At 40.2% G+C, this 23,075-nt stretch overlaps 1 protein-coding gene across 4 annotated transcripts in view; it reads right to left on the bottom strand.

Annotated features, from left to right (window-relative positions):
* Positions 1-666: 666 nt before the first annotated feature.
* The window catches only part of osbpl6 (oxysterol binding protein-like 6), a 53,375-nt gene continuing 30,966 nt past the window's right edge, over positions 667-23,075 (bottom strand). Inside the window, exons 7-23 of one of the 4 annotated variants that reach the window (XM_072685800.1) lie at positions 22,122-22,257; positions 21,725-21,828; positions 20,408-20,500; positions 17,105-17,273; positions 16,828-16,958; positions 14,519-14,626; positions 14,040-14,177; positions 12,577-12,664; positions 10,645-10,898; positions 8,798-8,935; positions 7,900-7,963; positions 7,597-7,675; positions 7,361-7,505; positions 7,090-7,234; positions 5,314-5,440; positions 4,848-4,970; positions 667-3,606 (exon numbers count right to left, since the gene is read on the bottom strand). In XM_072685800.1, the coding sequence (XP_072541901.1) occupies positions 3,498-3,606; positions 4,848-4,970; positions 5,314-5,440; positions 7,090-7,234; positions 7,361-7,505; positions 7,597-7,675; positions 7,900-7,963; positions 8,798-8,935; positions 10,645-10,898; positions 12,577-12,664; positions 14,040-14,177; positions 14,519-14,626; positions 16,828-16,958; positions 17,105-17,273; positions 20,408-20,500; positions 21,725-21,828; positions 22,122-22,257 (2,151 nt within the window). In that variant the 3' untranslated portion in view covers positions 667-3,497. Of the gene's footprint in view, positions 3,607-4,847; positions 4,971-5,313; positions 5,441-7,089; positions 7,235-7,360; positions 7,506-7,596; positions 7,676-7,899; positions 7,964-8,797; positions 8,936-10,644; positions 10,899-12,576; positions 12,665-14,039; positions 14,178-14,518; positions 14,627-16,827; positions 16,959-17,104; positions 17,274-20,407; positions 20,501-21,724; positions 21,829-22,121; positions 22,261-23,075 lie in introns of all 4 variants that reach the window. The other 3 variants (XM_072685799.1, XM_072685801.1, XM_072685802.1) reach the window with 3 other exon arrangements.

Raw genomic sequence — 23,075 nt, forward strand, 5'->3', positions numbered from 1 at the left:
GGTGGTACAGAGTGAAGAACCTTTAAATGATTAAAGTGGTCTTTGTAACGGCCTCTCACAACAGGCCATGCCATAGAACTTTTTGTGAAAGATATGTGAGCTTGCAGAATCTTCTTTGGCCTTAAAAAGGTTCCTCACACTCGCTTCTCTTTTACAAAAATGGTTCTTTATGGAACCAAAAGTGGGACATTCTAAGACATTGCTCAAAGAACCCTTTGCTACACCTGGTTCAGCCACCATAGCGTAAGGACTGCGAGCACCTGCATGGTCGTTTGCATAAGGGCACAGTGCAGTGCTGTATGATTGGAAGTTGGGAAATATAGTGTGGCAGCAGGTGGAAATTCATACATGGTGACGTATGACTCATTTCTTGTAAATGTCCAGCACTGTCGTGTGATCTGTCCCACAAAGAAGAATACAGGGCCACAGTCATTTCCAGTAGTTTGGTATATTAGAACAAGCACTAGGTAGCAGCTGTGTACAGTGATCATGGAGAGAAAGAGGAAGAGAGAGAGAGATAGAGAGATATGTATTTATACAATTGCACTTGTTCAGAAGAAACCCACTGCAGAATGGATTCATTTTGACCAGACGCTACCACACAGAGTGCTGGTCTGGAGAAAGGGGAAACAAAATCAATAAATAATCAAACAAACCAACCAGAAATGAAAGGAAACATCTTTATAAGGCATCAGCAACGTTCATTGGCAGGCTATGTCATGTACACATGCAGTTCGAAAAAACATGACAACAGATGAGCTAGTCAAGAGTTACGTGGTCTCTCCATCTGAGCTGAAAAGCAATGGGAACTTTCTTATGCGTTGCTGCTCTTTGCTCTGTTCAAGTTAAACATGTACATGTATATATGATGCTAAAATGTCTACTACAAATAGTTGCACCAGGACTCCTCAGTTTATAAGGTGACTGCATTGATTTAATTGTTAAAAGGCTCTACATACATGCTTGCTTTTCTCAGGTTTAGAGTTACGGGGTTGTGGACAAAGGCTGTGTCCAATGTCAGAAAGCGCTGGGCTGCTGTTATGCACAGCAGAGCTACTGTAGGGGGGGAGAGGGGGGAGGGAGTGCATCCATGTGCAGTAAATAGGATGTGTTCAGTTTTAAAGAGACATTATGATCTTTGTGCGGTAGTGTGAGTTAATGTGATTACAGATGTGTTAAGGCACAGCAAGTGGGACTGATACAACGAGATATGATTCTGTTACAGTGTTACAGAGAAGTTCTGTTTAGAGATATGTAACTGACTACATTAACCACACACACAGCTTTTTAGCTGTTTTTTTTTCTACCATCTGTAAGTATTTCAGTAATCTACTGACATGACATTCTAAAAGAGCATTTTTTGTGCCATATAATCTACATAAACAATCTAAAATAAACACCTGACTCCATCTCTTGTGACTTGTTTGGGAGGGGGGAAAAAAAAACCCACAGCGACTATCTTCAGCACAGTCACCAGTACAGTGGAAAGTATCCAGCCTCCAGTGAGAATCACTCCATGACTGATGCACCCAGTCCTGTGTGCACTCAAGAGAAGTAGCCTTTGTGACAGAAGTTTCTAGCACTAGAATCATAATCAGGAGACAACCTGTTTTTTTTTTTTTTTTCGAGGTTCGAGGTTGTGAGCAAAGATCTTCTGGGTAAAGGAGAACCATGGAAACATTCATACAGCAAAATAAACTCTGGGCATTTTATGTTAAAAAGAACCCTCTTTGGTTAGAATCAGTAAAAGAATTTAAAACACTGCCCAAAACATCTTCAACAATTAACTTCGCTCAAGGAGATTCTTCAAATAACTGCCCGGTTTCAATAACAGTCTGTCATGAGGTTTCTGACACCTAGGCCCATGTTTGCATTGTTTTATACCTGATCCAAAAACATCTTATCTTATTATATCTTAGATAGCTTAGAGACTCTTATTGTGAAAGGTTCTGTACTGCATGAGCGGTAGTACTAGAGGTGGCCAGTAGGCGTCTCTGGTGCAGTATTAAAACAGCAGCTGTGTTCGTTCTGAGCAGCACTTGAGTCATGCAGCAAGAAGAGGGGCTGAGGCAGTCCTGAACCTGGTGCACACACCAACTGTAAAAACTGCACAAGCTTGACCTCCATCCTAATACTCTTACATTCCATAACGCTGTTCAACACCTAACAGTTGAATCCCCTAAACAATTTGGGTTAAAAAACAAACAAACAAATAAAAATACACACACATACACACACACACAGTACATATTGAAACACAAGGTGTTGTGAGAACATTTATAGGAGGTTGAAGCTTCGGTTAAGTGGAATTTCTAAAAAAAAAAACTTGCCTGGGCCATGAGTGTGCCACTGAGAAACTGCTGTTTTTTCAGGCTGTATCTATATAAGAATAAGAGATAACTATAAAATACACTAAATGCACTAAACGGCTCCTACGGCCAATTTAGAGTAATTGTATGGTGGTCTGATCACTAAATAAAAACGTAGATGTAAAACACGCCCTGATCGCTTTCAAATCCACAAAGGACAGAAAACTGCAGGCTTTTGTTAGAACTGCTGTTCAAAGCCGGGACGGAACAGATGACAGTAGCCCATGGGCTGCTCAAATGCCCTGGAGCTGCAGAGCCAGTCTGCTATCAGTGTCAGCCTCTGCCAATGGGTCAGAATCTTTGGGAGTGTTATAGATATACACATTATTTTTGAAAACACTGGATAAAACTTGACAAGATATGGTTACTAGTCACTGAACTAAGTTACTAACCTCACTGAGGCAAGTCCAGTTCTTATTCCCTAGAGAATGCTGAAAGAGAGCAGATGGAGCTGGATGAAAAGGGAAGTTGCCTTTTCAGAAATCATGAATAGGACTGGCTGGTCTATTTCTGCTGTGCCATATGGGTCTATTCATTGACCCTGCACTGGCAAACAGTTTCTCAGCTCTGTCTTTTGTCTTTTTTGTGTGTTTTTTTGAAATATAAAAATACCATTACATTTTAAAACTACAAATGATGTGTTGACAAGTCATTATAGCATATGCCAATGAAAGCTGCCACCTAAACATGCAGGATATTCTGTAGATACTGGTTTTACACAACCAAGAGATCAGTTTTAAATCAGAGCACTTCTTGAAATCAAACGGGTTTCCACTAAAAGCATCAAACTGGGTTGTTAAGAAGCGGCTTCTTAAGGCAAGGACGTAACGGAAAGCCCAACAGGCTTCGTTAGGATAGCTCTACAACTCGCGGGCGGTTGCCGTGACGACGACCCTGTCTCTGCATGTTACTATGGTGAGGGAGATTCTGGGTGGGGAGAGGTGGTGCAATGGTGTGCAGAGTCTGTCTTCATTCATCATTTGCTTTCCTTCAAAAGTGTGTCTGGAGCTGCGCCAAAGCTGTCGGTAAGTTCCGTCCCACTGCGCTTCACGGTAAGCAGTATTGTGCATAGGTAAAGCTTCTATAGTCTGTAGCGATGGTGATATGTTTTGTACAGGTATTCAGGTGCTACCACAGTACAAGGTTTTCCAGCTTTTGGAAGCCTGGCTCCTTGCGCAGCTCCCAGTATGTATTATTGGACACCCACCTCTCTCTCTGGTTTGAGTCCACAACTTTCCTAGAATGAAAACACACAAATAAATCTATTATCCACTGCATACTAAAGCAATTCGTATTGTGTATTGGCCCTTCATTGTATTGTGTTCCCCAAGGCATGGTTCTACTACATACACATGGACAACAAAGTGATTCTGACAAAATGAGTATGAGCGTCATGGTGAAGTAAAGTTTAGCGCTGGGGAGCTGTACAGCAGCGATACATATAAATGTACATAAACAGACATGTATGTGGCAAAAGAAAAAGGGAGTGTGAACATACTGCCTTAATAAGAAAAGGCAGATATACCATTAGAGAAGTGTGTAAGAGTGACCTATTAATTAACCTGTGTATATACATATGTACATGTATTACTTTTCATTTACAAGAGAACAGCAGATGGTACAGCACTGGGGCACTGTTTAAAGCAGCATTATGAAAAAATCTGTGTTGACCTGCCTGCTTTACCAAAGTTACATACTGCAGTTATCAGCAGTTCGAGGCCTGGGTAGCAACAACAGAGGTGCCATTCCCCCTATTATAAGTCAGTGCAGCAATTATCATTAATGATGATTAATGATTTTAAAGCTGTTCATTTAAGATAAACATGCTACATAGTGTTGCTTTAAGTCAGAGGACTGTGAGGGCCATTCCAAAAGCTTCAGTTGGTGTTTCTTGAAGTAGTCCATGGTGGTTTTCGAGATACATTTTGAATAGAAATGATTTTATGTTATAAAAACCTCTTCTTGACTCACTGTGTTACAACTGCTCCCAGAATTTGCTGATATTTAGTCAAACTACCATCCAATTAGACATCTACCAGTCCAATGTTTCCTGTGCCTCTAGCTGCCACACAACCCCAAAGCATATAGATCCACTCCCACTAAACAGTGGGCTAGTGGTTCTTTTCATGTTTGTTTTGTCTCTGTTTCATTACAAAATTAATATTACATTTTTTCTGTCTTTAAGTTTAGCAAATATGAAACAGAACTGCTATAATATTTGCAGACAGTTTGCTTCAAAGGTTGTGTTTACTTTCTTTCACTAATGAAATATATATGTAATTTGGCTATGGGTGCCTAAACCTTTGCTATACATGTCTATCTTCACATCAAAACACCTCACATTCAGAGCTGGGTTTTTTTTCAGGCCAATGATTAGGTCTAATTACACAGTCAATAGCTATTCTTCACAGAAAGACTAGGCTTAATTTGCACCCAACAGACTAAAAAACGAAGCGGAACCAAAGATAAGAGACTCACTTAAAAAAGCGTGGCTGGTGTTTGGTGTTGTTCTCTTCATGCCACTTCCTCCTGCTCCGCTGTAGATCCTCAATCCTCTGTTTCTCAGCTGCAGCAAACTCCACTTTCCCTTCTTCCAGAAACCTGTGGAAGAGGAGTAGATGAAGCGATGGAGAACCCTATCCCTAACCCAACCCTAACCCTAACCCTAACTCTTACCCTAACCCTGATGGGACAGATGGAGGTGGACCTTGAATTCTTTCAACAAAACTCTCTTTCAAAAGGTAGATATTTAGAAGTATTTCTAGGAAGTTGACATGTCCGCTCCACATGATGGCAGTAGCACTCTGACAGCAGAATAATGAGTCATGAGAAAGTGGGCCTCGCTATGTGCGCAAAACTGGTAGTTATGTATCGTTCACCCCTAGGGATCTGTGCTGCACTGAATTATGCATCTCTGAGTGCATGTGAAAGCATGTGTGTATACCTCTGGTCTGGTCTGAAGCGAGCATCTGTAGGAGGTAGCAAGCCCCTCATCTCTGGACAAAGTTCATTTAGCTCAATAGCAAACCTGGTGAACCCATAGTAGAGCTCATAGTCTGTAGGCATGGATCCTGCAAAGATACATCCAAAACACGGGTCAAGTTAAATAATGCAGCAGTGGGGTGTTTTCTAGAAAGCACAGCAGTGCATGTTGTGGTGTACAATGCATTTAAAGTTTGAGTATTACAAAAAAAAGAGAGGGGCTTTAGAATTTCACAATGTCTAAAAACATGCTAATTAGTGGATTGAGTCATACACACTGCTAATTAGATTTGGATGTAAATTTACACAAGTGGTTACCCAAATTGAGTATCACCCATGATCATTACGGAGCCTTATCATATAGCTTGGATTTTCTCTGCTCTGATGGTAATATAATTACCATTTAATAACCATCTAGGATCACTTCTAATGGTAATTATTCATTTATAATGCAGTAGGTTGTAAGTAGGTGGTTAATAACTAAATCAATGCAAAGAACCACTAGATGTTAACAGAGTTACATGTTTTTACTGTCTACTAGAGAGCAGGTTTTACGTATTTGTTTATTTATTCATTTTTTGTTTGTTTGTACCCCAACATTTTTTTCCAAATTGAAAATCCTCATTATTTGTAATACTAATTATATATTTGCAATATTATTATTGCATATTGTTTTGTAATAACCAGATTTCAAAGAATGCACACGAAAAGCAAAGCAATGAAGAATAATAAGGCATGTGAAAGAGAATTAAAGAATGCTGATTTGCATATGATCAGCACAGACATTATGGCAAAAATGTTATTTCACCATACTAAGAGACATTTGCACAATACACAATATGTATCACAATGTTCTGACAAACAAGGTTTTATAAACCGAGATAAAAACCAATTGTATATTAAAATATGGACAATACCCACAAAATGCTCAGAAAAATCAGTTGTACCAATAAAATGTTGACAGAAAATCTCTATAAGTGAAAGGCTTTGGGGAGGCCGCCCACAAACCACCATGCACAAAGCTAAATATGAACTGAAGAGGTGTAAAGCTTCTCAGATCTGGACTGTTAAGCCACAAAACTGCATCCACTGCAGTGATGAAACAACCAAACACCTTTGCAAAATTTCCAACATCTGGAGTCTGTCTACACCTGGCATTATGATGCGTTTTTGGTGATCAGATTAACTTCAGATTTCACACGTCCGCATGAATAGGCATGCGTAAACGATCGGATCACTCATACCACTCAAACCACATTCAGAGGTGGTCAGAGACGGATGTCGCCCACATTTAATACAAGGGTAAATGGAATGCATTTTCTGAGACTGGAGTCCGTTAGGCAAGGGGAAATACGCCTGTCGGAAAAAAATGTGAACATGAGTAATAAATACTGTGCATCCTCATGCTCCATCTCCACCCTCTGTCCCTGTGTGTGCGTGTCCATGCTTATTAGTGCAAGTTTCCTTGTGGTTAAAATAGATGTTACAGGAATGCGAGAATCATCTATTGCTCCACGTTGTTGTAGAACCCCCACCGTTCCTCTAAACTGATTCCCGGAGCGGATCAATTTTAATGAGAAACCGCTGTCTACAGGAAGTAAAACGAAAATGATGTAACTGCTGGTGAGCGTTTTACACAGGAAAGTAAATCCAGACCGGGTAGAAAATGTATGTTAAAGCCAGGTGTAAACAGGCCCCTAGTGATAATTCTGGACATATAGCGTAGAGATAGATGTACCTGGTCTCCAGATGCATTTAGCAGAGGGTGGGACTCCGCAGTAAAGACCTTCATGCCATTTCCCAAACAGCCTGTGAACCACCTTCCCCTCTTGATCCATTACAAAGCCCTGCACCTCATTCACGTTAGAGCTCCAGTAGTTGCCCTGTGCACATACACACCCACACACACACACACACACACAACAGAGAAAAGAATAGGAAACAGGAAAAGAGTGAGAGAGAGAAGGAAGAGAAATGATAGGTGGTGATATGGGTGTCTTGTTAAATACCTTGATGAAGGTCAGTTTACAAATGCAGGAACTGCTCTTGGTGTTCCTAATAGTGACTTCTCCATAGTGCTCAATCCACCTCCTTCCACTCAGAATGTTGTGCACACAGGTGGTCACCTTATTCCACTCATAGTGGTCACCATAGCTACAGACAAACAGCATACATGGAAGACTTAGGTCAGCTTAAGGAAAGATCCAGTGTGAACACATTTAGTACATTAGTGGCGTTTCTGTACCTGGGAAACATCACATTAACTGTGCCGATGGGAAGGATCTCCATAGACTTCCCCCAGAACTTATTCTTCCATCTGACATCTGACAGACAATATTAAAACAATCAATCACACACAAAACAACATCAAAATGGATGGCTAATTGTAGGTAAGAAATGAATAAAATTCAAGACCAGTTTTAAAGCACATCACACTACTGTAATATTACTGCAATTGTAAATGTATAGAGAGTAAAGGAAAACTACACCAAAATTTGAATTAAAACCCTGTCAATGAAGAGGAAATGAATGACAAGTCCATTCTTACCTTGCCAGAAAGTGAAGTTTTTGGACTCACAGTGGCAGGCAGAGACTGGGGGGTGGTGGCTCACCTGAAAGGAAGTGGACAGAGAGAGAGACAATGACTGGGGGAGGGGGGGTGACTCTCTGGTATTCTGTAAAACACTTCTACAGGAACATTTAAAATACATTACTCTGTATGTAAACTGTATGTAAATACATTTAGCAAGGTTACACAAAAAACCTCCTCTCCCCAACTTAGCAGAGCCACTAGAACACATCACTGTTTTCAAACTGCCGCATCACTAGGCAGCCAACACGCTCAGAGGAAAGCAGCAGATCCGCAGCTCTGATACATCAGGCCAGCATCACAACGGAAGTAATGAGGTGATCTACCCACCCACAGAGAGCATGGCCGATTGTGCTCTCCTGGGCTCTGATGGCGAAGCAGCATGACATGGGATTCGACCTTGCAAGCCCATAAAACAGTGAAGTTATGCAAGCTTACCTGTTCAGTACCTGTTTAACAGACATAGTGTTTTATATATTCACTCACAAACATGTAAAATGTATATATGTATATGTACACACACACACACACACACACACACACACACATTGCACTGGGGGGAGGGGGATGGACCACTCCTGACAAAGACCCTTTTACAATCACACAGAGGAGATTCTCTGCCAGAGGACAGGTGTTTTTTATGGCTCTACACGGACACACACACAAACGCACACACAGTATTCATCTCACACACTCATCGGCATTGCATAATAAGAGTGGTGCAGCGCTACTAAAGTAGAATCCGCTCAGAGAAGATATTACCACAATACATCCAAAAATAACCCAGGAGTGGCAACACTGGAACCAATAACCCACCAGCTGCCGCATGAAGCACAGGCCTGGAAGAGCTGCTCACCTGTTCAGAGAAGAAGCAGAAGCCTTTGTCTTCCCTGATACATTCATATGTCTCTCCCAGTATGGGGTTAAAGGGCTTGCTGCCGGCACGGTAGTATGTGGAGGAGTACGCTGAGACAGCAAACGCAGCTACCAGCGCCTATAGAGACACAGCAGCAGGACATACACACCAGCTACAGCCAAATCAATCAATAAAGGAAAGCAGTGTTCACAATACACACAGAGGCTACAGCTGGACAATGAAAGAAAATCAAACGAGCTACGGCTTATGAGGAGATAAAAGAAAGCTTAAAACGGGTGTAGAAAGTATGTAGAAAGCTGAGCCTTTAGTGAAGGACACAGCCCTGATTTAAATGCAATGTGTGAGGGCCACCACTGCTAAAATGGGGCTACGCTACGATGAAGTTAAATAGACTTAATGAGGCCAGAGGCAGCATGGGGAGTTTTTACCTCAGAGGGCCTTCGTTCCCTGAACAAATGCGGATACGCTACACCTTAAATACACAGGGGATGCAGCTATCTGCTGTAGGCGCTAATCGCCCTTCTATAGGTGACATCACTTCAGTGGTTTTTACTGCAGCAGGTCCCTAATGCATAACACTGTCCTTCCTGGGTCTTGTTTTATGTTAGGTCACATTATTCTATATTTTGTGCATTTTTGTAGTAGTTTTTCTATGTAAAATACATGTAGTAGTAAATTAATAAATAGTATTTTGTACATTTCTATGTCAAACAATGGATGTACTTTGTGTTGCTAGCAAATATTACATGAAATTGCAGTAAACTAAAGCTAAGCTACAAGATGTGGCAAGATGTGTGTATGAATGTACATGGAGTGCAAACCGTGCTTTGATGTGACCACAATATGCATTCCCAATGTTTCTGAAATGAAGTTTGCTTTTTATTACGCACCATCAGACAGGGTGCTGTAACACAGTTAAGCCATCAGTCTTACTATCAGTCTTAAAGGGCCCATACTTTTATGTGTGAAGACCGTTTTCCAACCTTTCTTTATCTCATAGAAATCCCTTTAAAAATGTAGCATGTTTCTGTGTTTTGGTCTCCCATCCATACAAACAGCATTAGTAGATGACTGAAAACACTCTCCAGAGTGGAGATTTATGAGAACTACATTTTAAGAACTACAAAAAGCTTCACAAACTTAACCTGTACATGGTTTTTGCCAAGTCACAAATGTTTTCCCTGTTTCATTACACTGTAAAAGAACATACTACACTCAAATTTGGAAAAAAGACAGCAGTGTATACACAATGGAAACCCTATGGTAGAAGTTGGATTTTAAGTTTGTGTAAGACTCAAAACCTGGTTATGGATTATAGATGCCTGCTATTTTAAGAACAGTGAAAAAAGTTGTCAATATTAGAATTTAGGTCTATTTTGGGCTTCTTAAGGAATTTGACTTTGTAAGGTGCCCCTGCTGGGCTGGTATTCTCATGTGAGCATTATTTTGCGTTCTTGTGTGGACAGACAGACTTTCAGAAACGCTGCTGGAGACGAAGACAGAATTGTACATAATGGACTGTTTTTGTAGCTTAGTTTCTATATAGGTACTGTATAAACTGGGAGCAAAGGCTAAACCTTCTTTCACACTGACGTCCGCGCAAGCTGCTGTCAACATCACTTGTGGTATGCACAGCACTTGCCTGTTTGCAAAATGGGAGCCTTTTGGGAGAATGTTTGAATTTCTGATGTCGCTGCCCAATTTTGCGCAATCCACCCATGCTTTTAGCAGATCTCCTTGAAATGCATTTTCCATAAACTGCACATTTAGGATTGCATGTCAGTTTTTAAAAACTGTTCAAAATAGCTTCAAAATATCAGCTGTACCATGCGTTCATAAGGGTCATCAGTCTCAGCAGCTTTGTCCAGCAGCTCTGTGTACTCCAGCTCCTCACACATGTGCTGCAGGGTGTTCAGAGGCTCATTCAGCTCCACAGGCATCGAGACCTTAGAGAGGTCTTTACCAATGTTGTTCCTTAGGATGTTCCACAGGTTAATGTTGGAGGTGTCAGGGGAAGGGGCAGGCAAGCATGTCCGCCGGCCGTTGCGGAACGCTCCCCCTGCCAGATCTCCATTCGGCACTGTGGGGACGACATACGGGGTGTGTTAGTGCTGGCTCTATGATCCTAAGCATATCTGTACAAAATAACATCTTTGTAGGAAGAAATGTAAAGGAACGGCCTAGAGAATCAGTATCAGTATGACTTAACCATAGTCCTGACTAGAGAGAGAAGACATGGGGGTTATATCTTAAAGCCCTGTTTTAAAGCGGCTGTCTCTCTCGCTCTGAGCTCTCTTGGCTAACCGGATTTTTCTGCTGTGTTTGCATGGCATGTTGGGCTGAGAAGAAAATCAGGGTGCCTCAGGAGCAGCAAAATGTGAATATGAACCATTTCATCTAACAGAGGCAGAGATTACATTGCCATGCCTCTAAGCCAAAGCACTAGATACATATTATAATGATAGCTTTCCTTTCCTTTTTAACCCCTTGTGGCGAAGCTGTTTGTTATATTTCTGATTTAACAAGCATAATTATTTATATGTTATTGCAGAATACATTTGATGCACATTCTATATTGACAGTTAGAACAAAACCTTTCCATTACAATTAAATTGGAATGTATTATATTTATGAACATAGGCGTTTCCAGTCAATATAGTAATTGTCACGCAAAAGCCTTGTATTTCCAAATTTACAGTACAAGGTTCAAAGAAAGTCAATGTGAAAAGATTTTATAAGTCATTTTGGAGCATTTCTATTGGTCCATTCATCACATAATGTTGACACAACATTAGGAAACATTCTCTGCACTAATTTGCATCTCCTTTTTCTGAGTTAATGACTGCGTACCTTTCTGGCCTGACACTGATTGTAAACTGTCAGGCTATCCTGCAACCCTCGTCAGCCCAGCTGTCCACCCTCCAGCTACTGCCATCTGCTTGTCTGCTAGTTGTCCACTTTCCATTACCGACAACACTGAAGTTTACATGGGCTCTAACTATTTGCTAGTATTTATAAGCAGTTTTGACCAGAGGAGGATTGGTCCCCCTTGTCTTGGTTCCTTCCAAGGTTTCTTCCTCCAAGTTTTTCCATGCTACTGTTTTGCTCTATGTTTATGTTTTATGTTTTGTTAATCTTTTGTCTTATTACTGGATTTAGAAAAAAACCTGCTTTGTGATGTCAGTTTTTTTGTGTGTGGCAGCACAGATACACTCCATAGGTGACCTCAGAGGGTTAACTGAGTACAGTACCACTGTTCAGTGTGTAAAAAGAAATATTAATAATAAAAATTCATAATAGTAAAAGCCATCAAACTTATTTATAAAGAATATATAACTAGGTGGTTTCAGAGCTTGCCCAATAACAGGTACACAATAACAGGTACACAATTCTCTGCAAATGACTTTCATATTCTCAATAACCAGAGAGAGTGATTACAGTAATGGGCTGATGAATGATTCATCTGTGAGGCGGAGTTTCTAGATTGGATTAGCATTAGGTGCTACGCAAGCCTTTAAACAGCATAGCATTCACTCAGTAGGAGCTGAAGCTAGAGCTGAAGTCTCCTTAAACTCTAAACCTTGTGGTTTACCTTAAAGAGACAGTCTGACAAACGTTCAGAATGCGAGTGAGAAAATGCAGCTTCATCACATTAATTATCTCCTCTAATGGCGCGAATGACACAAGCACTCTAGGTCAAGGACGAAAGAGAGATACAGAGAGAAAAAGCAGGTGGACAGGAGAGAGGTGGAGCTTACTTTGTCGGGAAACGATATCAGTGACGCTGGCGTTGTCCTCTGAAATGTTATCACTCACGTCACTGACGTAAGACTCATCATCAGAGGCCTGGGGAGGGGGGGGGGGCAGGCCGTGAGAGAGTGACAGAGAGAGAGAGAGAGAGAGAGAGAGAGAGAGAGAGGCAGGCTTGTTTAAGCTACTAAGACTACTGCACAATCACTCACACACTGTCTCTTTCTCGCTCTCTGCAGTGCTGACTAATTTGGAGTGTGTGTGTGTGTGTGTGTGTGTGTGTGTGTGTGTGTGTCTGTGCGTGTACTGACTGTTGTAGTGATGCTCTGCAGTACTGAATAACCCACTGCAGCATTTTTAAGCTCCTGATACAGTGACCAAATCAATACAGACAGAGCATTTACAGAGCATTACATTACCACTACAGCACACACAGCAAGTATACATTACTCTTTTAACTTACAGACACACACTCAGACACATACATGCAATACATATACACACACGCAGAGCATTCTTTTTACAGACTATATTAAGCCACCAAAAATCATTGCCTAAAACGAAAGCGGTCCGAGAATGTCAAACTGTATTTTCCTCACTATGGTTAAACAGGGAGAGTTCATTACATCAAACGTCACCTCAAACACAGTTGTATCCTCCTTCAAAAGATAATCCAGCATCTGGCTGGGAAAAGGGCCAGTTCCAAAACCCCAAAACTGTTTTGTAACATGCTTAATATGTTTAGTTATATTCACACCCCCAGAATTCACACACTCCAGTCAAATACAATCTCTTCAGCTTGCTAACTGCACATCTCACTTAAAGAACACAACAAAAGGACTGCAACACTATCCTGTAAGACTCAGGAATAATTATAGTGTTCCTGTTATTGTGTTAAAAACTATAACACTCTGCATGTTTCATTCTGAGGCAAAATAACAGGGCTGCAAACGACATCTGACCATGTTTCACCCCAACCAAAGTCACATACTTACTATTTATACATTAAAGAACATCCTGAATATTCAATGAATACATTTATTGAACTCTGGCATCTTTAAAAATTAACATGTGTTAAGCTTCAGTTCAGTAGTCAGCTGAGCTGAGTCTGTTTGTTTTTGAGGGAGTGGATAATGGAGAGAATTAGTTAGTTCAGCACACACCCATTTGGACAGTTGGTTGATATTCATAAAATTAGAGCGAAACACTAGAACTGTAGCTCTGGATGCAGTGCACTTGATACAGCAAAAAGCTAAAAGAAACTACCACCAGAAACTCAGTATATGTCCTTTCCCCTCTGCACCCTTAGAGGCCCATACTGTGCAGTGATGCAGACATCCTGACCCAGTTGCAGACTGACAGGAGGTGATCAGGCACACATCGTACCAAATAATCTCAAAACACTGCATGGCCAGAAATATTTTTTTACCCTTTAAAGTACACAGCCAGCTTCATTAATCACGCCCCTCACCTCATTCTCTGATGAGCTGGCCGACAGCAGCACTTCCTGAGCATCAAAGAACTCGGAGACGGATTCTGACATGGAGAGTCTGCTCTCATTGGAGGCCTGCTGCGTGAGAGGGATCCCCACATGGATCTGCTCACTTGCCTGTGAAACACACACAAACATATATGCATACACACCTGCACACACATAAAGGGTGGATAGGGGAAAAAGATCTTAAACTGGTACCACCCCCAACTCTTATCAGAGCCTCTAAAACACAGCACATATACTAAGCAGGAGGATCAACGGTGGTTTAATCCTTCAACTGCTGGCCTATGATTCAGTCATTTAGATATATTAATCAGCGCCATACATTATTCAGTAACATCTCAGAAACTAACATGGTTTCCAGTTCTGAGAGCGCCCTGAAGGATTACGGGGTTAACACTTAATCTGAATGAGGTGGGTTTGTGATTTAGGGGTGGGGGGTTGGGGTGTTGTACCTCATCAGGGCTACTGATGATGTTGACGCTGACCACCTGGTCTGACAGCACAGACTCTGAATGGATACGATTCAGGCGGGTCTTCAACTCTGCATTCTGGGAGAGGGCCTAAACCAAGAGCAGAGCAAAACCCAAAGCAAGTAGTTGAAAGTTTGAAAGCTGTTTAGAGGTGATTCTCATGTTCTGATGGTTTTCCTCTCTTTCTATATAAACACATGCTGCATAATTCATGACCTTCCACTGAAGTCTCCATCGTCATCAGCAAATGAGTGAACTACAGGAAAAAGTGCTACAGCCTGTAGCAAGCACACACAGAGCCCTGCAATATGTATCCAAACACACTGTAACATGTAATGTATAATAATATGCATCACATGACATGCTTTAATTGGGTTCTTTGTGAGCTTTGATGTTTAAACAATACAACTGCATTAAAACCATAATCAATAAAATGGCTAGTATCCAATCAATATAAGAAAAGATAAGATAGTCCTTTATTAGTCCCACAGTGGGGAAATTCTCAGTGTCACAGCAGAAAGGGATAGCAAGACACTCAGTTACAAAAAATGTAGATAAATAATTTACACTATATACACAATATAAATAAGAATTAAAAAAGCAATAGCAATATTATTTACAATAGCAATATTATTTAATGCCTAGTCGCATTGCATTGCAACGTCACAATGTGTAAGCGCTTTTTTACACTCATAACAGATATTACACTATATGTCCAAATGTTTGTAGACAGCCGTTCTACTAAATATATCCAGCTATTTTATGATGCATCTATTGCTGACACAGATGTGCAAATGTGCACACACAGCTTGTCTAGGCCCTGTACACAAGCACTGCCAATAAAACAGGACTTTTTTGAGCACATATCCATTAACCTATTGGCACCATGCCTAATGCCAGACGTGGGATAGAGGTGTATAAAGCAGTGGAACTGTGATCTCTGGAGTGATGTTGCTTTTGGAATTTACTGAGGTATTGCAGATGTGGTGGGTTGATGAACATCCTGACCTCACTAACGTTCTTGTCACTGAATGCTATCAAATCCTCACAGCAATGCTCCAACATTTAGTGGACAGTAGAGATGGTTACTAAAGCAACTAAAGCAGGATAAACTATTTTTTAAGACCCTCATTTTCAAAAGAAACAACAAATGAGCAGGCGTCCCAATAATTTTGTCCATATAGTGTATTTATGTTTATATACAGTACTGTGCAAAAGTTTTAGGCACCTGTGAAAATTTGAATGAAAAATCTCCTTCTGTGGACAGTAAGTGTTTATCTACTTACTAAAAACTAAAATGAGAATATCAATATCAATATCAATATCAGAATATCAATAACATAAAAACAAAAAGATATGGTTTTACATCACTGGGTTCATTAAATGTCCTCCAATGGCTCTCTGCATGGGAGTATTGTTTATAGTTATTCTCCCATGCCTGTTTTGGTAAATCAGTGCTTAATGATGTTAAATCAGGGGAGCAGGTGATGGAATTAAACAAATCCACACGCTGGCTGGAGCATCCAGAAGAAATTTGGAACCAAGCTTTGTTCTTCAAACTAGCTTACAAGAACTATTTTCTTCAAAATTATATTTTTTTTATTACATTTTACTTCATATATGTTTTCTTGCATCTGTTCTAGCACAATATGGTGTTTTCACATCTCATCCGTACATTTACCTTTTACAGATTCGATATTAAACCTGAACATTTTAAACAGTGCAATAGTGTATGTATCCTGTAAGTTAATGTGTACATATTCTGTATTTCTTATTTTGTGTATATTTGTGGGGTTTTTTGTGCACCCTATGTTGTACTGCACATATTTCAAGTGCCTTTAAAAGCCATCAAGGACACTAATACGACTAATACAAATAGAAAAATAATGATAGTGTTTAAAAATTAACAGTACGATTTTTTTGGTTTGTTATGATTAGCTGAATTACGGATGCAGCTTATTGTCCTTCATTTTGGCTAATCTAACACTTATTCTTTTTTCTCTTAATTATGCTTACAAAGATTAATAAGGCTTTAATAATATAATAATAACAAATAATTAATAAACCAAAGCAATTTCACAGAAATTACACAGGAAATCACAGTTATAATGCAAGTGTATGGCAGGTCTACACTTGGTCATTTAATTTATGAAGAAGTCCCGGCCTTAATTCTATCACATCTAATCACACTGTAAAGCTCCACTTCCAGGGTCATCAGTCCCTCTAAGGTCCTTGTAAGGATGTTGTAGAGATAGTAACTGTGGCAGCAGTATGAAAAGGTCAGGACTGACCTGTGATAGGGAGTGCCGCAGGGTCACAATCTGAGACGACTGGCTGGACTGCTCCTGCTCTGACAGCACCTGCTTGATCTTCTCCTTCTCTATGGCCACCGTGTTAAAGGCAGACTTCAGCAGTGAGTGCACTACAAACACAAAAGAAACATCTTTCAGTGCTATTAGCTTTCTAAAAATAATGACATTTGTTCTTTTGATGATACATCACAACAGTGAAAAACAGCTGTCACAATGAGGCCTGTCGATGTGCTTGGCAGTTTCATTTAATGCTAACCTTTCTGGGCGATGACGCAGAAATCCTCCTGCAGTTTGATGTAATCACTAGCACACTCAATGCCATCAGTTAGACGTGTAGCGGGGGTCTGAAAATCAGCAAGCTCCGCACATAGATTGGGGTTAGAGGAATGGAGACGCCCTGCAGACCGGGTAGCACTCAGAGGAACCTGCAGAGAACATACACACTCATTAGGAGGAGGCAGGCTTTCTGCTCATTTCTTGGGTAAAAAAAAAACAACAACAGAAAAACCCAAAGACAAAAAAACAATGCACTAGGGAAAGAGTAGAAATGTCAGTTTCTGGTGTTTACAGAATTTCGCTCTAGCCATGCAGAACATATAGTGGAGGAAGATTTTCTTCTGCTGCTTTGGTAAAGCTTCACACCACTGACATTCGTAAACATACAGACCTGAAAAAGTCTACACAAATTCAGGTTTTATTTAAAGTAAGACAATGCCAAGTTATCAAAACATGTTGACAGTGTTAAAAGCACAGCTATGTAGTATTTTTACCCTAAAGTAACACTGTAACAGAGAGAATAGCTCTCTATCGTTGCTACTCTGGGCTTGGTACGCTGCTAACCGCACTATGTAACTTCACTCACAAGTTCACTCCACTTGTGTAAAATTCTCTAATATCACTCTACTGTGTCAGCCCACATTCTTCGTTCGCTTTCCATGATGGTTCTGTATGTCTTAGCTCGTCCAGAAAGCGTGTTTAGGAGTGGTTTAAAGCGCAGATTGCACTTTTTAAAGGGGGAGCCCAGGAGCTAGGCCTACAGACCTATAAAGTGTACTCCACCAAATATTATAATCTGCTAGAAATGGCACAGACCAGTGCAATGCCCACTGTGAAAAGAAAAGGAGACATATGAATAAAATCCAGTAGTTCAGATATTTTTGAATGCGCAAAAATACTGAACACTCTGAACTCTGAAAGGCAACCGAATGTGCTTATTGTCTCTTTGAATTAATGAGATATTAAGGCAAACATTTTTGTGTATTAGAGTGAGACATTATTTTGAGATTTCCACCTTCCAGACATATGAATAAAATTCAGTAGTTCAGATATTTTTGAATGCGCAAAAATACTGAACACTCTGAACTCTGAAAGGCAACCGAATGTGCTTTATTGTCTCTTTGAATTAATGAGATATTAAGGCAAACATTTTTGTGTATTAGAGTGAGACATTATTTTGAGATTTCCACCTTTAAAGTGCGTATCCCCAGGCCTATTCCAACTTACCAAAGGCTGCACCCTGGTAAAAGCCTCAGACTAGAAGATGAGCTAAAATCTTCTGGGGTGCCAAAATGTTTGCATTGCATTTGACTAAAAAATAAAACTAATAAACTAATTTTAATCTTAATCTTTGATCTTTAACTTAATGCCTTTTGTTGCCTTCAGTTCATATTTTACTAATGAATTAATTATCCACAGTAACAGACATTTTAATCATCAAAATCATCAACTTTGTTTATACCACTGTATACAGCTGATATTTAACTCACCAATAGTTCTGTATTAAAACGTGTATAGACTATATTTTTCTTTAAACCCCACTCTGAAACTGGCCTATGGGACCACACTTGGCACAGAAAAAAAAACATTCCTATTAAAAACACATTAAAATGATTTTGCTTGGGGTGGCAATTGCTAGCTGTTTCTGACTGGAACTTTTCGGCCACACACAACATTTAACACAACACAGAAAACTTGCAAAATGCAAGTAGACGTTCCAGTGTATTTAATATAGTGATAAGATCAGTATCAGATCACCGTGCTCCCAGCTGAAGTACCAGAGAGCAGTGTTCTGGCACCAAAGTCATGGTGTACACTGCTGATTCTGTTCAAATGAATCAGTATGGACATTACAATCATCATGTCAACCTGAGCCATTTGCTCACTGCTCACCACAGCGGTTCTCCAGAGTCCAGCAGCGTAACCACACTGAGAGTTATGAAAGACTGAGGCCTTTAAAATGATCCCAGTGTGGAGTGAGACCCTGCAGAGCAGTTTAAAAGGTTTCTCATAGACACACTGACTCAGTATGCTTAACCTTTTCCTCATTGCTTCAGTTGCTTGCTTTCTGTTTCGCTCATGCCTAAGGTTAACTACTGCAGTAAGGAGTCGGGTAAGAGGGTGACTGAACTGTCAGATGGCGAGTGTGCATGTGTACAAATTCCTTTGTTTATTGTAAGTCAATGGGGGGTAGACCTGTATTAAACTCACACAGCTGCAGAGCTGCTGAGTGTTAAAGAGAAACATTCACAGAGAGCGAGAGAGAGAGAGAGTGTGAGAGAGAGAGAGAGATGTTTGGTATTAAAATCCTTCTGTGACAGAGCTTTATACTGTCCTAAACAGAAATAAGAGCAGATGTTCTGTGTATTTTACTCACAGTCCTTATGCCACAGGCTTAAGGCTACAGCTAAAAACATATTTTCAAACACCAAATGGAATTAGATGAAGTAAACTACATCCAGAGTGATAAAAAGGTGCTGCAAAGCATTCTTTAAGGGATACAATTAAAAAAAAAAGCACTTTTGCTTCCTTAAAGAAGGGCCTCATTCACCAATATCTTCTAGGAATTTTCTAAAATGCGTTCTTTAAAACAATAAGAAAACATCAGATTCATTACATGCTTTTAATCTGTTCTCAGCCACGGTTCTATAATGATCAATCCCATTGTCAGTGTAAATTGGAATTTCACATAAGGAAACATTGGTGACTTTCAGAATCTTGGTAGGTGGGTTATAGGAAGAAATGTCTTCTGAACAGCGGTTGGTGAATAAGGCCTCATGTCTGTAAAAGAGATGTTGGTGTGTGAAGAACCTCTAAGCTGGTAAAGAACCTTCAAGTGGAGGTTCTAAAACCTTTAAAAGCTTCTTCACAGTCACAAATCTCTTTCCCAGATAGATAGCAATTATATTTAGTAAAAATGGTAAAAGTCGTTTTTTGTCACGTTGTCTGCTTCCTGATGAAATATGATGAAATACAATGAATTCTACATACTACATTTATTCCATTTCAGATGATATTCAGCTTTCACAGTTATTTAAAATCTTACATTTATCTACAACCAGACCATTTCCTAAAAACACTGATTCTACATTGGACTGGTAGTGTATGTAAGTCACAGTGTAGATTATTGTAGATCATAATGTAGATTATTTAGTGTCACGTAAATGTTTTAGTGCACTTGGAAGGAAGCTTTCAGAAAACAGTGAGAAAAAACATGAATGCAAATTCCATGTAACAAACCAAGTCATTCAGTAAGAATTGGAGCAAGAGAGAGAGGATGTACCTGCAGTTGCATTTTTGCGTCTTTGCTGACACTTTTTGTTCTCCATCTTCTGCTGACTCTCTTGTCTTTCTTTGATAAATCTACACAGTTACTCTAAATTACACACACACACAAGCACACAACCGGGCACACACACACGCACACATACACACAGGTGCAGACACACATGGAGGAGATGGGAGTGAGTTAATAGCATGTAAAACAGCATCTAAAGAACTAGAAGCAGGTGAAATATTATTAGTGGTGAGAGCAGATGGCTATAATGGCAAGGAATGACACATGTATGTTCCATGTACAGATATACAGTGTGAACGGAGCCCTTCAGTTTCTCGATTAAATCATGAGAGTCAGGTTTTAAACAAGATATTGAAATGATACCTTCCCTAAGTGAAGGAGTTAAAGTATCTTGGGGTTTGGCTTGCAAGTAAGGGACACTGTGAGATTGACTGCAAGTTAGGTGCAACAGCTGCAATAGTAATGCATTACAATACTAGGCAGTGTTAAAGAGTGATCTGGGCCATAAAGCAAAGCTCTGGATTTACCAGTCGATATATAATCTCACCCTTACCTATGATAAGGAACTCCGAAATAACAAGAATTTCTCACTTTATTATAAGATGAGGAGCCCTGATATTCGTGAAAGGCTCTGAGTAGAACTTTGCATTAAGAGAAGTCAGCTGAGGTGGTTGGAATAAGGATGTTGCCCGGTTGCCTCCTGTTGGAGGTCTACCAGGCACAAAGAAGTGGGAATAGACCCTGGAGCTACTGGAAGTGTGTCTAAACTGGACTAAGCAGCTAAGATTAGGATAATAATGACGAATTTGGATGAGTTTAGGCAGAAAACATTAGTGTTGGGTATGTGCTGAATAGGAGAGAATGAATTAATGGGACACAGAAACACAGATAAAGCAAGTTTGATCCTGTGAAGCATGTCAGATGTGAAGTAACAGTGACATACGAAGACTAGAAAATAACAATACGTTTCATACACAGTACACCGACGTCAATACACATGCAGATGGATGTGAATAGTGTAAATTAAAGCACTTCTTTCTCATGAGATGTAATGAACATTGAGCTATTGTGATTTTGACACGTGATTACGTAATTATTTAAACAGATTCTAAAGATGTTTAAATGGTGCTAGCAGTGCCACTGCTCTCATAAAAGGCCTCACACATACACTCACACACCCACACATGTATCTTCATCTGGTAAAAGTTCTATTACAGTGACTTCCCAGAGTTGGAGATGTACGTTTTTTTATTTATTCATGTGTGATTTTGTGTGTTTTGTGTGTGTTGATGTGTGTCTTACCTGCATTTCTGTGAAGCTTGGTGCTGACTGGGTTCTCTGTAAAATCTCCAGACTCTGCAATAAACGGCTCAGCTCAATCAGGCTGGACTGACAATGGGCAAGCTCTGAAATACACACACACACACACACACACACACACACACACACACACACACACACATTAGAGGTATACATTAGAAGGATGTAGTGTTTCAAGTCCAAAAGATAATTTAGCTGGTGAAAAAGATGTTCTTAATATTTGAAAAGAATGAAAAATGAAGAATTTTACACTGACCAAAACTAAGCTTTACCATAATAAGTTCTACATTCCAAAATATGTGCAGTGTGGTTCATTTTCACAGTTATTAATCCCTAGTATGCTTGTATGCACGGATATGTGCGGATTTTTGCATTTTACCTTCTGCACACTTGTCCATCTCTTCTGATTCCTGGAGCCATGCTGCAACTTTGCTCTGGCCATTACTGTAAGAGGGTGGCAGGCTGGTGGTGCAGGGTAGAGGCGACTGCCAGGGTAGAGAACTGGGCTTCACTTGCTGCTGAGAATGCGAGAACACAAGCATGCGCACACACACACACACACACACACACACACACACACACACACACACACACACACACACACACACACACAAATAAAAAAATGTACAAAAGTATTGGGACACCTGCTCATTCATTATTTCTTCTGAAATCAAGGGCATTAAACAAGTCTCTACTGTCCAGGGAAGGCATTCTACGAGATTTTGGAGAACTGCTGTGAGGATTTGATTGCATTCAGTGACAAGAGCGTTAGTGAGGTCAGGATGTTGGATGATCAGCACTTCACCTCACCCCAAACTCATTCCAAACATACTGAATAGATCACAATCATTCAAGGGAACACAGTTCCACCGCTCCAAGCTCAATGCTGGGGGGGCTTTATACCCCTCTAGGCCACTCCCAGGCATGGTGCCAATAGGTTCATGTTTATCTGCTCCATAGAGTCCATAGAGTTCGATTGGCAATATTTCTCTACAGGGACTAGACAAGCTGCGTGTGTGTGCGCATTTGCACATCTGTTTCAGCAAAGGGTGCAACTTAACTGAATGCATTCATTAAAAAGGGGTGTCCACAAACATTTGGACACACATTGCATATAAATGATTCATGGCAGATGCTCTCATCTAGAGCAATTTAGAAAATGAGCAGATGAGCAGACAGGAGATAGTACAAATAGTACATAGTGTCCTGCAACATTTAAAGGCATCATCCTAATAGATGTCATTTGCTCAGAGATTGTTAAGCAAAAAAAACAACAACAACCTTATAAATGACCACTGGCATGCTGGACCCTGATGGATGTGAGGCTGATGAT

The sequence above is a fragment of the Salminus brasiliensis genome, chromosome 8 (genome assembly GCF_030463535.1).
Source record: "Salminus brasiliensis chromosome 8, fSalBra1.hap2, whole genome shotgun sequence".
Classification (NCBI taxonomy): Eukaryota; Metazoa; Chordata; class Actinopteri; order Characiformes; family Bryconidae; genus Salminus; species Salminus brasiliensis.